This window comes from Cryptomeria japonica, chromosome 2 (assembly GCF_030272615.1).
Source record: "Cryptomeria japonica chromosome 2, Sugi_1.0, whole genome shotgun sequence".
NCBI lineage: Eukaryota > Viridiplantae > Streptophyta > Pinopsida > Cupressales > Cupressaceae > Cryptomeria > Cryptomeria japonica.
In genome coordinates, this window is record NC_081406.1 from 649,072,097 (window position 1) to 649,090,510 (window position 18,414).

General features: G+C 40.5%; 1 protein-coding gene across 2 annotated transcripts in view; it reads right to left on the reverse strand.

Annotated features, from left to right (window-relative positions):
* Positions 1-18,414, reverse strand: part of LOC131054616 (uncharacterized) — a 246,999-nt gene that overhangs the window by 144,687 nt on the left and 83,898 nt on the right. For both annotated transcript variants that reach the window (XM_057989172.2, XM_057989164.2), the window contains 3 exons: positions 1,180-1,258; positions 1,030-1,076; positions 664-852 (listed from right to left, as the gene is read on the reverse strand). In XM_057989172.2, coding sequence (XP_057845155.2) covers positions 664-852; positions 1,030-1,076; positions 1,180-1,258 — 315 coding nt within the window. The remainder of the gene's footprint in view (positions 1-663; positions 853-1,029; positions 1,077-1,179; positions 1,259-18,414) is intronic.

The window sequence follows — 18,414 nt, forward strand, 5'->3', positions numbered from 1 at the left end:
CGGGAGAAAAAAGGAATACTACATTAAACATTTCAATTCCACACATGACCATATGCAAAAGAACTACATAGGTATGGAAATAAAATGGAAAGCAAAAATGTTAATTGCTCAGATAAGAACCAGCTCGCATCAATTTTGATGCAAAACCAGAAGATAGATGATACCTAAAGAGGAATGAGTAGATAGAAGTTGTAGATATTGCACTCAAGGAGTGGTAGAGACAAAATGGCATTACATCATGCAATGTGCAGCTTACAAGGATATTTGGATCAACTATATTGAGACGCTAAAGGTAAACACCTTGAGTAATCTCTTCAAAGAAGAAAGGATAACAAGAGTTGCAGATTTTCTGATCAAGATACATAGTAGAAGATGCAAGATGCAAAAGGAAAAGGAGGTTTAGTAAGCACAATGTTTTGGAATCTGCATGCTTTGCTTTGCTTTGCTAGCTACTCGTGGGTCCCATAGGCTGTTTGACCTCATGGATGTTATTAAAAACCTTCATTCATTCATTCAAGGGTGTCAAACTAACAAACCGGCATAGTTTGTTGAGGTTATATAATTATAAACCTTACAAATTCTCCTCAAGAAAATAGCTAGGCTATAGAAAACCATTCTCCAGAAACACCAAAAAGAAAATTCTAAGAGAGAAAGCCTACTTACATCAAAACCAGAAACACGATAATTTTGTTTAACAAGGTGTGTTGCCATTCCAAATCCCATTGCTCCAAGGCCAATGAAACCAATTCGCTCCACTCTACTTGAAACTGAAACAATTTCTTCAGCTAACTTTTCAGGAGAATAACTTTCATCTTGAGCCACTACACTAATGCCTGCTGTTCTTTCCCAGATCTACCAAGCAAATAAGAATGAACAACCAATATAAACAGCCATAATTGATAGGCATATTTGTTCAAATATTTGTAGCCACTCTTCCATAAACAGGATGAGCGAACATAATATAATGCTTTGGAAATACATTTCTTGTGGCTGCACATTCAAATTGCAAACTTATATAAAAAGATCTACCTTAACTATGGCAGCATCAGCCTCCTCACCGTATCCACATGCAGAACCTGAAGATATGTCAGAAAATAAAATTCCTACCATCCAAGTATTACAAACTTATAAGATTCATTACAAATTATTGAACACATATTTTTGTAGTTATGGAGATACCATGAATAAACTGTTGATGTGCCAAGGAAGTGAGAGGAAGTGGAAAAGGCAGCACCTTTGCCTCATTCAGCACAATTGCCTGGTTTCACAAAAAATGTCTGAGAAAGCAAATACTAAAACTCTCCACAAAAGTATCTAAATAATGTGTTAAGTAGACTAGAAGTCTTCTACCATTGTAAATATCTAATTTGAGTTCAATTGTTCAAACAGTATATCAGAATAAAAATCAGACTTTACTTCTGTATATACACATTTTGAACAGCCAAAGAAAACATGGACAGAACATTGAATATGAGAATATGAATGTTGTCATTTGATAATAGAAAGGAAAGTCACATGCATACAACATAAAAGACACCACCAAGAGCAGTGTGAAGTCTTGTAGGTGACTCTCAAAAATATGACTAACCCCATAATTACTGCATAAGAAAGCTTCATTAATCTTGAACTACATGGTACTTCAAAAGTAAAGTCGTCAAGCCCTCAGAAAGAAAAATGACTAAGTATCCCTTTTACTCCCTAAACTTACACCCTGCATCCTTCTCTGTCCTTATACCTGCCCTCCTTCCAAATCCCCAACCCTTCTCCTCTACTCCCCACCACCAACATCCCTACCCACCTCCCCATTCTCCCCACCTTCCCCGAAAGAATGCCTGCCATCTAAATATCAAGCAAAGGGCGTTATCATTTCCTGATCAGCAAGATGTATTGGTTGCAAGATTTTTCACATTCTGAACAATGATCTAGGTTTCCACTATCAGGTGAGCATGGGTAAGTGTAATGTGGTATACTAAGTTTTTAAGAGTACTTAGGAGTTAGGACAGAGTACTTGGACTTCTTGGCTTCCCTAAGCACATTTTTACTTCTTTTTCAATATGTTTTATGTCTTGCTTTCAATACATCCTTCAATTTAATTTGTATTTTCATTTAGATTTTAATTATTATTACAACTTGGAAGAATTTTGAGTCCTTTTTCATAGAATAAAGTGCCATTTGATTGTGCAGAACCATCTATTGTGTTCCATTTAAACATAGGAAAAAATTAAATGTGGTCATATGTAAGGTACATAACAAAATTCGCAACACAATATCATATTTTACATAATAATTTTTAAACCAATGTCACACTAACAATGTCTCCTTTTTTTCTTTCTAACCATATAAGTGATGAAGGTAACCAGAAAGGTAAGAGGATCACAAGATTTTCAATCATAGCTTATTTCATGGTTCATATCTTCCTTCGCTCAGTTTCCTACACATTGAGTTTGGGTGGTTATGCAATTGCACAGTTTACAATAAACTGATCATTGACCAGATTACTTTTGCTTCTGTTTTCCAGGATTAATGTAGCATCATTATTAATTTATTTTAATTATTTCCCAAGGTGAGGTATAGGAAGAGACTGATTCTTCATAGTGTGGGACTGTGAATTAAATTTTGGATGTGCATGAGACATTTCCAGAGTCCCAGGGACAAAACTAGGGCAAACCACAAATTAAAATGTTCTTCCAGAAAAAGGAGTTTTAGGACCAAAAAATGCTTGTTTTTTAAACTGCAGCTAACCTCTGTCAATTTTCTTCTCATAATTTTTTTTAAATCACAATTAAGCTTTGTTAATTTTCTCCTCACAAATGTTTGTAAGAGGGTTTTGTGAGAAACGAAAATCGCCATAAATCGCCCAAACTCGGCGAGTCCGAGTCACCCCCACGAGTCCAGCAAACTCGGACTCGGGCTCGGCCAAGTCCAAGGGCAAACTCGCCCAACTCACCAACTCGGCGAGTCCCGTCGTGCAGACTCGGCCACGTTGGGCATGAAAAAAGGCAACAAAAAACCACATTTTAAAAAGTTTTTTTAAGTTTTTTTTTTTTTTTTGCTTTATTATCCTATGTCCCTAAAAGTGAACTTCATTTCATTCATTTGGCAAAATAGGAGGAGAAAAGTGAGTTGTGAAGAGAAACACGGTTTCATTGAAGTAAAAACCAGCAAAGAGGAAGCTCAAGATTTCATCCATTCATCACATTGGGGCTGCATTATACTTTGATTTGGTGCATCAAGAGTTGGAAAGGAAGAGTTTGCAGCTCATTTCAAGCTTGTTGTAAGAGGTAAGATTGATTTTTTGAGCTTTTTTTGTTTCTTGTATGCAAAAATTTCATTTTCTATTCAGTTCTTTTGAAAGTTTTATATTTTTTCCCAAAATCTTTTGTATGTTAATATGTAGGGTTTGTAAATTTAGGGTTTGAAATTTTGATCAAACCCTACATTTTTTTTTAAAAAACATTTACAAACCCTACCTTAGTTTTTTTGAAAAAAATATACAATGAGAATGAATTCACAACAAACAATGAATGTATTAATTTTTTTTTGTATTTGTAATGTCTTATGACTCTTATTGCAGCAACCTTCACTTTCTTATTTGCCTCAAGTTTCACTAAACTATCATGCAATGTCTTCTTCTAGACCCCCAATTAGAAAGGACCCTGCTTGGAAATTTCATGAGGATTTTCCAGGGCAAAAAAAGGGGCAGACAAAGTGTTTTTTTTGCAAAACAATATTCCATGGAGGCATATATAGATTGAAATACCATATTGCTGGTGTGCGTGGGCATGATGTCGACCAATGCATTGAAGTAACGACTGAGGCCATATGTGAGTGTTGTGTAATGATTGAAGCAATTGAAAACAAAAAGAAGCAAAAGGATGATCTCGAGGCCATTGGAAGTGGGACAGCTTTAGGTTATGTTCGAGGGCCTTCTTCCATGCCTCCATATCGTCCCACTCACCATGCTACTGCTGGTGCTAGTGCTTCTGCTTCTGCAAGTGCCACTAATCATGTTCCTAGCACTGCCAGTGCTAGTGGGAGTGTTAGCATTGGACCTAGAATTTGTAAATCTAGGTTGGATACCTTCGTTGCATCTTACACTACTCCTGGGTCCCAACAGTCGCTTGAGAGCATGGGTTGGAACAAGGAGGTCCATGATGCCGCTAAAATGGCAGTTGGCAGGTTTTGGGTCTACAGCAGTGTTGCATTCTTTACAGCCAAGTGAATGTTTTATGTTTGATTGTTTTAATTTTTTTACTTTGATTCTTCGTTTTATTTTTTCTCGTACATACTACATAGTACATACTTAACTTATCTCATTTAATTTATTTGTGACAGGTCTCCTTATTGGCAAGAAATGGTTGATGCCCTTACCATATGCGGGGCGGGGTTCAAAGCCCCTTCTGAGTCTGATTTGAGGGGACCCATTTTGACAATTGGTGAATAATGTGAAAAGGAATTAGGTGAACAACACCAGATATGGAGCACTAAAGATTGCACCATCATGACTGATGGTTGGACAGATAGGAGAAATAGAACTCTCCTTAATTTTCTTGTTTCTTCCGCGAGTGATTGATTAATTTTAGTTTCATTTAGTCATTAATTTTTTATTTTTCCTTTAATGATTTATTGAATGATCATTGAGCTTGCTTTATTTTTTTATTTTAGGGGGTATTGTTTTCATCAAGTCCATTGATGCCTTTGCCCATTGCAAGAATGCCACCTACCTATGTGAGCAGACAGAGGAGGTGATTGATGAGGTGGGTGAGGAGAACGTGGTACAGGTGGTGACCGACAATCAAAGAAACGAGACTCGGATGTTAGCAGTAATATTGTACGGAATAAAATAGTTAATTACATAATACTTTGCTTTCATTAGTAACGTAACCAAGGGATGGTAGTTACGGTGCAACGGTTGGCACTTGCACCCCCTCGGTACCTTTATATACCTCGGAATGTAACCTGTAACACACGGATGATTATGAATGGAATAGCATTTCGTATGTTTTATCTGATATCTATGGCATTATTACTCTACATTGAGTGTTCTATCTATATGTTCTAAACTATTCACCCAGAGGGTAAACATTTGGCGCCATTGCCTAGACATACTCGGGAAAGGACGGAGCAGATGCAGCACGAACACGATGGGCCTACCCGTTGGTGAGATTAACCTAGAGGTTGACGACGCGCAAACAAAGCTCTACGACGGAGAAGACACTGCAACGAGGGAATTCTCGATCCTGCTTCGGGTGACAATAGAGACCTACGTCCGAAGGGAGGCCACGGAGGCTGACGTCCCAACAAGTGCAGTGTGGACTGCACTGGAAGTTAGCCCCGCAACGAATCGGTTGATGAACCACCTCCCCCGGTTGCTTGCACAAGCATCACTGGCACAACAAACTCGCCTGGAGGAGATTGCCCGTGAGGAGCGACGCCAACAAGTCCTCCAACAGTATGAAGAAAAAAGTCGTCGCTGGGAAGCAGAGCGTGATGGCACGAGGCCAAGGGGAAATTGAACACTGAACCTCCAGGAGGAATAAAGAACATTCTAGACTATAATAATGGTGTCGTACTATTGACACAAATTGTATCCGACGGGATGAATTAATAAAAGAAGTCTATTATTTTCATGTCTTGTTGCTAATTATGGGGATGTACGGGAATTAATGCCCAACCTATTAAACAAAGATAGAAATAAGAAAGCACAAACGGAGGAGTGGGAGGCCGCACAAAGGGCCTTGATTCTGGAACAACAAGTAGAAGGAATATGGCGGTGCATGGTGGATGTATTGAAGAGCCGGTTGATGGGAGCAAGTCGAGCTTCAGATATTGCCATGGCACAGGTGGTGCTTGTGAATGGCATCCATAATGGTGCAGTATATGACTGGGCATCTGTATTAGTAGATAGGATGGAGGAATTCAGGGACTCTCCAACACAGGACTTTCTACATGCCCTACCACGCTATCGGGCTCTTTCTAGATGCAGTACGCCTTCAGGGCTCACCAGACCAGCACTTGGCACCACAAGGTCGTGTACACCCTGGCCAGGCCCACATATTTTATTGGATTCACCTGGACACCATGGCATTAAGCGAAGATATACATTGTGGCATGAAATGGAAGAGAAGGGTAGTGGTTTCAGTGTCGGCAACCTCGGAGTCCGCCAGTAGTGACCCGAGTGAGGAGGCAAAGGACTCTAGTGATATAGCTATGGAGAGTAGTTTCAGAATGGTAGGTCAGGGTGGGTAACATGTAGAGGAGGACATGGGGGCAACATTAGTAGCAGCCGCGCAACCTTTGGATGAGCAGACGACTCCAGCAGGTACCATGTTGCCTCCTCCAGGCACGGCAATGCTGACCGTGCCCGTTCCTGGTTTTGGGCAAGGCCGGACACCTGTGATTATGGTTCCCCCACCTGCAGCTGCGACACTGGTAGAGCCTCTAGTGGTTGACGAAAGTCATCCCACGACAGTAGTAGAGGTTGGATGGACAGAAGATGGGGAGATGGGGGTACCAGCGAAGCGTCCTGGAGAGAGTGGTACCCCTTCTCAGCTAGATATGAATGCGTGGCTGACCCGGTTCAAGATAGCACCAGTAACCCCTGCTGGAACAGTAGTCCTTTCTCCAAGGCGTGAGCAGAGTCCTCACGAGGTTGTCGACCTCGTCGGAGATGGTTCGCCAGAGCCAACGCGAAGTGTACCGAGGGACCACTCACCCATCCGTGAGCTAATGTTGAGCCCTACGCAGAAGGAGTTGACCTCGAGCTTCCCACAGACTTTCCACGGGGTTATGGACGAGCATGGTGTCGTAGCATCTCCAAGAGGGGATGGTGACAGGGAATTAGAGCAGTTCCTGGCCGATATGGCTGTGGAAGCCAGATGGGTGGTAGCCTCCGTGAGGTCTCAGGGAGAGGCCCGGGCAGACGACGAGTTGGAGCAGCTACTGGAGTTTATGAGGGACAGGTGCAGGACCCACTTTACTCAGTGCTTTGAGTCTGGTGGATGGCCTACCACAGAGACCTTACAGATGTTGGAGAATTGGGGCCACCGAGAGTAGGTTGGCCAAACCAGCAAACAGTCATTGTTGAGGCAAATAGAGCAGTCCTTTCCGGAAACCTACTATGAGTTGTGGAGGACGCAATATATTGCCGACGATACAGAGACCCAGTGCAGGGAGGTCGTGTTGGCACGGGACGAGTTTGCTACTAGGCTCCAGCAGACGGAGGAGCTCCATAAAGAGCAATTGGCTCGAGCGACGACCAAATGGGATGAAGAACGAGTTGCCTTGGAGACAGTGTTAGCCGGAGAGAGGACGGCTAGGGGTGCCTTGGAGGCACGGTTGGAGGAAGTGCACGAAGGCAGGACTATGTTGGAGAACCGACTGGGTAGCACTTTGGAGCAGGTGAACCAGAAAGATAAGGAAGTCTTGGAGGCAACATTGATGATGAAAACAGCGATGGAACGCCAGATGGTTGCGGAGCGGGACCTGAAGTTGCGGACTGAATAGGTCTACAAGTTACGCGCTCGCCTGAGCGTCACCCCCTCTCCACCAAGGACGCTTCCTCCACCCCCTTCTCAGTCCTAAGTTTTATGTTGTAATCCTTCCATGTTGCTTTCCAGTCGTCAAGAGACAACCTTGTTTTTTGGGGGGGATGATGTTAGCGGTAATATTGTACGGAATAAAATAGTTAATTAGATAGTACTTTGCTTTCATTAGTAATGTAACCGAGGGATGGTAGTTACGGTGCGACGGTTGGCACTCGCACCCCCTCGGTACCTTTATATACCTCAGAATGTAACCTGTAACACACTGATGATTATGAATGGAATAGCATTTCGTATGTTTTATCTGATATCTATGGCATTATTACTCTGCATTGAGTGTTCTATCTGTATGTTCTAAACTATTCACCCAGAGGGTAAACATTGGACTCGGCGTGGACTCAGCAAGGTTGACCCGACTCCGGACTCGGCAAAAAATCGACAAGACTTGACAAAAACTCGGCAGAACTTGACAAAAAAAACAATTTCTAGTGATTTTTACCTAGAGAGAGTCCTAGAGAGTCACAAGTCCCTGAGACTCGGCTAGGGTCACTCGGCTCAGGACTCGCTAGGACTCAGCGAGTCTTGGTGAGTCCTGGAACTATACCGACAATGCAGCAAATTATGTTGCTGCAGGTAAAGTTTTGATTACAAACTAATTTTGTTTGCAAATTAATTACTATTTTGTAACTTCATTAATTACAATGCAACAAATTATGTTGCTGCAGGTAGACTATTGATGGAGAGGCTCCCATCTATAGTTTGGACTCCATGTGCTGCCCATTGCATTGACCTCATGTTAAAGGATATTGGAAAACTCCCATGGGTCAAGAGATGTGTAGAAAGGGTGAGAAATGTGTGCAAATTTGTATATAATCATTCATGGGTGTTGGCTCTTATGAGACAATACACAGAGCAGAAGGAGTTAGCTCGTCCAGGAATCACAAGATTTGCCACAAACTTCATCACATTGCAGTCCATGCTTTGCTGTAAGTCGGCCTTGAAACGTATGATTGTTGGTGAGGAGTGGTCTTACTCATCCTATGCTGCCACCCTTGCAGGGAAAGATATGGCAGACTGCATTTTTGATGAGTGAGACTTTTGGATCCCTTGTGATGAGATAGTGAAGGTAATTTTTTTATAAATTCTACAATTTAAACTTTTTGTTTTATAATTTATTCATCATATTCTCTTATTTGGTTATTTTTCTAAATTACACAATATTTTCAATTTTGCAGTTTGTTAAGCCCTTGGTGGTTCAGTTGCGAGTTGAGGATGGAGAAAAGCCTGCAATGGGCTACATATATGAGGGCATGGATAGGGCGAAGGAGGGCATCAAATCCGTCTATGGAGGAGATGAGAGGAGGTATGGTCCCATTTGGGAGATCATTGATAGGAGATGGCATCATCAGCTTCATAGGCCCATCCATGCAGCAGCCTATTATCTGAATCCGGCATTCCATTTTAGCCCTACTTTCAAGGATGATATGGAGGTCCTTAATTGGCTATACTCAATCATGGAGAAGATGGCACCTCGTGGTTCTACTCAAACAATTCGAGAGCTACAGTCGTTCTCAAATGCACAAGGGGAGACCTTCTCTCGTCCTATTGCCAAAGAAAGTAGGACAACTATGATGCCAAGTAAAAATAAATTGTAAGGCTTAATTTTAGTTTTATTGTATATTGTTAAATGAGTTTATGGGTGAGATTGATTTTATTTATTTTTCTCATTTCAAACTCAGATAATTGGTGGATCTTTTTTGGCCCAATGACACCAAATCTTAAAAAGTTGGCCATTCGCATCTTGAGCCAACCAAGCAACGCATCTGGTTGTGAGTGCAATTGGAGCATGTTTGAGCACATACACTCCAAGAGGCGCAATAGATTATCCATGGAGAAGATGAATGATCTCGTCTGTGTTCACTAGAACCTCCGCCTGAGAATGAGAAAGAATGCATTAGCTGACATCTCTCCTATCATTCTAGATGAGGTTGATCTTGATGCAGAGTGGGCCACTGAGACAAATCTTGCGGTTGTCTTTAGAAACGATGACATTGATTCGATCGACCAGGTAGACATAGAGGCTGAGGCTGTAGCCATGGCAGAGGAGCAGAGAGCACGAGCAAAGACGGGAGATTCAAAAGCAGATAGTGACACAGGCGTTCCTGATGTTGGTGAGCATGACATGGTGTCACGGGGAGCGGCTATGGCTACCAAATCATCCAGGACCTACCTGTTGTGCGTATTGCACACACACCCCGTCAGTTGACAGGGGACCCCCCCTAAATTTTGTCTACCTGTGCGAGAGAAATAAGACCAAGTCTTGTGAAATTTGCTAGTAATGGGTAGTTTGCAAAGTTTTTTTTTAAGGGTTGGCAAACTGGCCTAAAAGGTCTGAAATTGGCAAAAGGCCTAAAAAGTCCGAAATTGGCAAAAGGCCTAAAAGGTCCGAAATTGGCAAAAGGCCTAAAAAGTGAAAGTTGGCAAAATGCCTCAAAGGGCCGAAATTTGGACCTTTAAGTAAAAGTGTGAGAAAAAGGTAAAGTTGGCAAAATGCCTCGAAGAGCCGAAATTTGGACCTTCAAGTGAAAATGAGAAAAAGGTAAAGTTGGCAAAATGCCTCAAAGGGCCGAAATTTGGACCTTTAGGTGAAAATGTGAGAAAAAGGTAAAGTTGGCAAAATGCCTCAAAGGGCCGAAATTTGGACCTTTAAGTGAAAATATGAAAAAGTGAAAGTTGGCAAAACACTCCAAAATCCCGAAGTTTGCAAAAGTGCCCAAAATCCCGAAATTCACCATAAAGGGGTGAAAATGTCAAACTTTTTAAAGTTTGCAAAAGTGCCCAAAATCCCAAAATTCACCATTAAGGGGTGAAAATGTCAAAGTTTTTAAAACTTTTCGAATGCCCCTCTTGCCTAAAATTGCTAGAAACAACTAAATTCGCGGAAGGAATAAAAGCGTTAAAACTTGGGAAATTTTCAAATGGCCCTCCAAGCGTTAAATTTTAATATTTGTTAAATTAAATTAATTAATTTTTCAAATTGATTTATTGATATGAAATTGATCGTTCGTAGGTTGCAGGACGTCATTAGAGAACCAGGAGAAAGACCTGAAATGCAAATCGAAGAAGGATTGCAATCAAGGCCAGGCGCTGAAGACTGGAAAAGAAAAAACATGTGGGAACGCACTGCAAGAGTGCGAGAGCAACCAAACATTGGGAACCGTGCCGCTGAACAAAGATGAAGTCCACCACCGGGACCAAAGACCAAAGAACACTCTAAATGCTGCAAGTTTATGCCTTCTCGAGAAAAAGCACACAACTGGATTTAATTCTAGGAATTCAATTTCTAAAAAGCTGAAATTGTTTTATTGTAAAACTGCTTGTAGGTCCCACTCAGATATTTTGAAAGAAAGCAGAAACAAGTCAGTTGTGGATAGTTATGTCCAACTACCGGATAGACTCAAATTGAAGCCAAATAGTGGTAGGTAGTTGAAATTGTGGTTGAATGGATGAGTGAGAATTTAATGGGCATTGGTTAGGGCTGCTAGTTTCTAAAAGGCAGATCAGGACCCTTGGATGCAGTTAATCCTAGCCTTTGGTTCGTATTGTAAAACCTATAAAAGGCAGAGGCCTTTCTTTTGTAAAGGGTTAGATAGTTAGAGATTTTTGTTAAATAGTTAGACTCTGGTGAGAGAGTTAGATTTTCGAGTTAGAATAGGTTAGATTTTAAGCAGTAGCATAGAGATGCTGCAAAAATTGTTGTAATAGGCAGCTGAAATCAATATATAGACATTGATTTGGTGTTTATTGTCTTTTTTCATCTTGTTTGCATGGTTTCTTTCAACATTTTAGATAGATCTTTCTATTTTGGGTGTGCAAGTATTTGATAGATTCAGGCTCATACCATTGAGGATATACTGATTGTGTATCCTTTTGTATGGTTAACCTGAGCCTTTAATTGTGCTTAGTTCAATTGCAGGTGTCCGTCTGAGCTGCACCAGAATTGGGTGCTTAGCGGTGCATCTCCAGTTTGAAAATCTTCCAAGTCCCTTTGTAGATTGCACCGTTCCTAAAAGGTTGTGAGCTATTCTGGCCAAGCAGGAATTGGTTATGTTGAATCCGTCTACCCGCATACCTGTGTTGTTAGTTTTAGATCTCCTAACCCTTTCCTTTTGCTCTTTATTACGTAATTCAAGAATCACAGCAGACTAGCTTGTTGCAAATTGTAAGTCCCCTTGTGCTCCCAGCAAATCACATCGACCACTAAGTAATCCCACACTCAAGACCTGACAATCAAAACCTTGAGGTCGTCCCCTTTGATCAAACAAAAAAACAGCATTAGGGATTTCCTTATCTCAAAAGAGGATAAGATACTCAGCGAGTACATTCTATTCTGCGTTGGTTGGATGAAGTCGCAAGTTCAGCGATTTTAGACACGTCAACAGAATTGGCGCTAGAAGGAGGGCGGGTTGATCGTACATATGAAGTCGAGAGCCCACTCGCCGAATGGTTTTACCTCTATGACTGGTCGCAGTGGCATGGCTAGGGTTCGCTCCTTAGTTGCGGCTACTTGGCAAACATGGCAGGTCTTCACATGTTCATGGGTGTCCCAAAATAAGGTAGGCCAATAATAGCCTGCCCTGAGGATTTGGTGGGCTGTTGCTAAGCCTGACCCATGACCTGTCCCAAACTTAGTATGGAACTACTCTATAATTTGGCGCGCGTCATTTCTATTTACGCATCTTAGGAAGATGCCTTCGTGGTTTCTTCGATACAAGACAACACCTTGCAACATGAAACGACTGCTCTTCATTCTCAAAGCCCTCTTCTGCACTGGATTAAGGTGTGATGGACATTTTTGATTAAGAAGATAGAAGGTTATGTCATCATACCACTCGTCTGGCGAGACTTGTTCGATCAAGTACTGCTGATGCACGATCCCTGAGCATTCAGATGTGAGAGTCTGTGTCAAGGCTTGACCTCGTACTAGTTTCATGGGCTGAATTTCAATGTCATACTCCTGGATGATGGTCACCCATTTTCCTCTCCTTTCCCCTAACTCGTTCTGCATCAACAATGTCTTTACTGCAACATCCGGTACTATGGCATATATCTTACTCCTTAGTATATAATGTCGGAATTTCCTAATAGCTTTGACTAGCGCATAAGCTTGCTTCTCAATATTCGGGTATCTCAATTCAGCCTCTTTCAGCAGAGTGCTCATGAATGCTATCGGGTGCTCTCCCTCCTCTTCCTTTCGCTAAGTCAAAATTGCTGCACAGGTGTGTTCAGAAGCGAAAGAATATATGTAGAATGGCCTTAGATAGTCTCGGCTTACCAAAACCGGCACCTGGACAATAGCTTGTTTGATTTCTTCAAACGCCTTTCTAGTTACTGGGGTCCACTCTATCTTAGCATCTTTCTTGAGCATGTCGTTGAGGGGGCGAACTATTTCAGCAAATCCAGTTATAAATTTTCCGACAAAATTTATCTTCTCGAAGTATGACTTGAGTTCCTTTTTGCTCGCAGGGAGATTGATTTGCAATATGGCTTTGATTCTATCGGGGTCGATCGAAATCCCCTTTTATGAAATCACATGACCGAGAAGCTTACCTTCGGTCATGCCAAACATACACTTCTTGGGATTCAGAGATATCCCGAACTGGCGACAGCACTGAAAAACTTTTCGCAGATCTTTCACATGGTCTTCTCTTTGCTTGGAGAAAACTATCAAGTCATCCATATAGATAATGATGCACACACACACACACACCCTAAATTTTGTTGTGCGTATTGCACACACACCCCGTTAGTTGACAGAGAACCCCCCCTAAATTTTGTCTGCCTGTGCGGGAGAAATAAGACCAAGTCTTGTGAAATTCGCCAGTAATGGGTAGTTTGCAAGTTTTTTTTTAAAGGGTTTGCAAACTAGCCTAAAAGGTCTGAAATTGGCAAAAGCCCTAAAAGGTCCGAAATTAGCAAAAGGCCTAAAAAGTCAAAAGTTGGCAAAAGGCCTAAAAGGTCCGAAATTGGCAAAAGGCCTAAAAAGTGAAAGTTGGCAAAATGCCTCAAAGGGCCAAAATTTGGACCTTTAAGTGAAAGTGTGAGAAAAATGTAAAGTTGGCAAAATGCCTCAAAGGGCTGAAATTTGGATCTTTAAGTGAAAATGAGAAAAAGGTAAAGTTGGCAAAATGCCTCAAAGGGCCGAAATTTGGACCTTTAAGTGAAAATGTGAGAAAAAGGTAAAGTTGGTAAAATGCCTCAAAGGGCCGAAATTTGGACCTTTAAGTGAAAAGGTGAGAAAAAGGTAAAGTTGGCAAAATGCCTCAAAGGGCCGAAATTTGGACCTTTAAGTGAAAATGTGAAAAAGTGAAAGTTGGCAAAACACTCCAAAATCCCGAAGTTTGCAAAAGTGCCCAAAATCCTGAAATTCACCATAAAGGGGTGAAAATGTCAAATTTTTTAAAGTTTGCAAAAGTGCCCAAAATCCCGAAATTCACCATTAAGGGGTGAAAATGTCAAAGTTTTTAAAACTTTTCGAACGCCCCTCTTGCCCGAAATTGCCAGGAACAACTAAATTCGCGGAAGGAGAAAAAGCATTAAAACTCGGGAAATTTTCAAATGGCCCTCCAAGCGTTAAATTTTAATATTTGTTAAATTAAATTAATTAATTTTTCAAATTGATTTATTGAAATGAAATTGATCATTCGCAGGTCGCAGGACGTCATTAGAGAACCAGGAGAAAGACCTGAAACGCAAATCAAAGAAGGATTGCAATCAAGGCCAGGCGCTGAAGACTGGAAAAGAAAAAAGATGTGGGAACGCGCTGCAGGAGCACGAGAGCAACCAAACATTGGGAACCGTGCCGCTGAACAAAGATGAAGTCCACCACCGGGACCAAAGACCAAAGAACACTTTGAATGCTACAAGTTTATGCCTTCTCAAGAAAAAGCACACAACTGGATTTAATTCTAGGAATTCAATTTCTAAAAAGCTGAAATTGTTTTATTGTAAAACTGCTTGTAGGTCCCACTCAGATATTTTGAAAGAAAGGGGAAACAAGTCAGTTGTGGATAGTTATGTCCAACTACCGGATAGACTCAAATTGAAGCCAAATAGTGGCAGGTAGTTGAAATTGTGGTTAGATAGTAAGAGATTTTTGTTAAATAGTTAGACTCTGGTGAGAGAGTTAGATTTTAGAGTTAGAATAGGTTAGATTTTAAGCAGTAGCATAGAGATGCTGCAGAAATTGTTGTAATAGGCAGCTGAAATCAATATATAGACATTGATTTGGTGTTTATTGTCTTGTTTTCATCATGTTTGCATGGTTTCTTTCAGCATTTTAGATAGATCTTTCTATTTTGGGTGTGCAGGTATTTGATAGACTCAGGCTCATACCAATGAGGATATACTGATTGTGTATCCTTTTGTATGGTTAACCTGAGCCTTTAATTGTGCTTAGTTCAATTGCAAGTGTTTGTCTGAGCTGAGCCAGAATTGGGTGCTTAGTCGTGCATCTCCAGTCTGAAAATCTTCCAAGTCCCTTTGAAGATTGCACCGTTCCTGCAAGGTTGTGAGCTATTCTGGAGCAGGAATTGGTTATGTTGAATCCGTCTACCCACATACCCGTGTTGTTAGTTTTAGATCTCCTAACCCTTTCCTTTTGCTCTTTATTACGTAATTCGAGAATCGCAGCAGACCAGCTTGTTGCAAATCGTAAGTCCCCTTGTGCTCCCAGCAAATCACATCGACCACTGAGTAGTCCCGCAATCAAGACCTGACAATCAAAACCTTGAGGTCGTCCCCTTTGATCAAACAAAAAACAGCATTAGGGATTTCCTTATCTCAAGAGAGGATAGGATACTCAGCGAGTACATTCTATTCTACGTTGGCCGGATGAAGTCGCAAGTTCAGCGATTTTAGACACGTCAACACTACCTTAGACTCCTTCGCAGGGGGCTGGGGCCAGAGGGTGCACGCTCCTCTGAGCCATAGGCTTGTAGTTGCATTTACCTTTGGTATTTGTATGGAATGTTTGATGATGATCATATGATGACATGGATTTTTTATTCTATGAGTTTTGTAATATTGTATACATTTGACAATATTTATATATCTATGTTTGTTATTTCCTTCAACTACAATTTGCGTTTATGCTTATGTGATTGATGTATACTTGTGTATGTAATCAAATGAGCCGAGTTTGATGATGTTATTGTGTCTTTAAGGTGTATTCAATAAAGGGTGCATGAAACAAGTTTTAAATGTTTAAAAATCTCTAAATTTCTTGAATTTTTCACTTTCCCGAGTCCAACCGAGTCAGACTCCGAGTCTCGAGTCTGAGTCCGAGTCCGAGTCCCGTTTCTTTGGTTTTGTCTAGCCACAGACTTGTTTTGAAGATATGAATTTGGAGCAATCTCTATGACACATTTTTCCACAATAAATTCTGAATTTATGCTGTTTGGATTGATCGTGCATAGTTAGCAAATTAGCATATTAGGCTCCAGATTCTACTATTTATTCAATCACAATGCCAACTAATATGCAATGTCAGAGGACCAGAGTTAATGATATACTCAAATGGCAGCTATAATTAGGTCTCAGTGTGGTAAATACAGCAGCAAACAGAACAGATACCACTCTATACATGGTACTTCTTAGATTCTTCAGCTTTACTATTTGTTATGGGCAACTCACATATCTATCTGTAGTTTTTGAATCCTTCGTAATCACTAGATACTTATCAGTCTTTGTTCATCAACTGTTCAAATTTGGCCACTCGTGGCTTATTGTAAAATCTGAAGGCTGCATTTTTGTAAGATTATTTCTGTCCTTCCTATATATATAATGTTATGTGTATATTTTTTATGTTTCCTTTCTTACTAATACAACTAATATAAATATATCAGTATATTTATATATATATATTTTTTAAAATTTGTGAGTTGAGCGAGTACTATCAAAGAAACAAAGAAAATTTCATCCAAGCAAGCTAGTCTTCACCAAGCAACAACTAGCACCAAGCAAACTAGATCAGATCGAGGCCCTTCACAAATGAGGGAATCATTCTGACCAGAACAAACCTAAACACTCTACACAAAAACTTGTCTATCCCTCTTATTCTAGGACCAGAGAGTCATCTTGCATTGAATATTTTCTTTCTTGGACAACAGATACTATGTTTTAAAATTATCATACGCTTTTCCAGGTTACCTTCTGTTGATCCTTCAATAGTTTGCCCGGGAACCATTAACAAACCCCCTAGAGGAGGAGACTCCTCTACCATAGTGTAAGGAGAAGTGAGCCCAATTGGGGACAAACAAGAATCTTCCTCAACTTTTATCGAGAAAAAGGAGTTGTCCATAGAAGGGGAAACTGCTGAAGAAACTTGCTGAAGCCTGATCCAACAGAATATGATTCACAAGAGCTGTTAAGGGAATGCCAAGAGAAATCAATTGATACTGTAATACTGCCCCTCCACCAATAGCCTACATCAAAGCCATGGACCTTTTAGCTGTAGAAGAAAATTTTGGAAAACCATCTACTAAATGACCAGTAGTAGAACATGAATGACAACTGAATGCAATGCCTTCAAAGTTCAACTATTGCTTCCAAATTCTGTTATCAACCTTAAGCCAAATTTCTTCTAGCAAACTCTTGGATAAACCTATTCTCACAAGAATTCACACAAAGGTGAAATATTATAGCAGTTAGGAAATCTTCAGGACAGAAATGGGGTACCCAATGGAAGATAGACAAGTGGTGATTCAAAACTGAAGAGGAAGTTTGACTTTGAACAACCTGGCCCAAATTGGAGAAAAAGCAAAGGATTCAGTACAAGGATTAAATTCTAAAAAGCAAGGTCTCAGTCCCAAGAGCACTTTGTTTGAAAACTGAGTGTTTCCTTGTAGAATATCCTCATCCTTAAGAAAAACATAAATCACTAGAAAAAATCCTTTTGCACAAGAGCAAATGCCAATATCCTTTTCCAAAATGGGCTTCCAATTTTTCGAAATTCAATCATGGATCTTAACCTGTGAATAAAGCAAAAGACCCTAAAGATACTCTAGAACCAAAGAGGTCACGTATCAAATTGGCTTGGGCAATACACTAAGGAACCACTTGTTTTCCACAAAGTATATGCTAAAGCATAATTCTCTAAACCCAAGCCCAATCACAAGAACCCAAACTAGAGCCCAAAACCTTAGAACCATAGTTGGAAGACTCTACGGACTCGCCAAGACTTGTGAGTCCGTTGGCAGGCCGAGTTGACTCACCACAGACTCGCAGACTCGCAAGCCAAGTCTAGGAGAGTACAAGCCAAAGACTCCCAAGTCCTAATGAAGGACTCTTGCTGTTTGCTGAGAACGCCCAGTGACAGTTAAAACATGTTTTTTTTCCACTTTTCCTCTTTTTTGTCATTTGTCATTGCTGTTTAGTTTGCTGTTTTTCATATTTGGACATATCATTATATTTAATTTTGTAAACATTTATAAACTTATGCTGCTGTTACACAATTTAAATTTTGAAACTATGAGTATGAATGATGAAATTTCAAATATTGAGTGTTTGGAGATCATATGACATGTGTAATGTTTCAATTATGGCTCGTATGTTCTCTAAATGCATTAATTTCATTTTGTTTTTTTGCTAGTTTTTTTGTAAAACTACGGTTTTCTTTTTTGCCGAGTCCGAGTTTGGGTCCAATTTTTGGGCTGTCGAGGCCGCGGCGAGTCCGAGTTTTCCAATTATGCTTAGAACCATACAGTGTTTTAGGCTTAATCATTGTGTCAAAGAGGCACATCTTTGAAGGAATTTCATGGAAGCGTACCAAGAAACATTAACATAAGGCATATTCCTTGTAAAGTTAGCT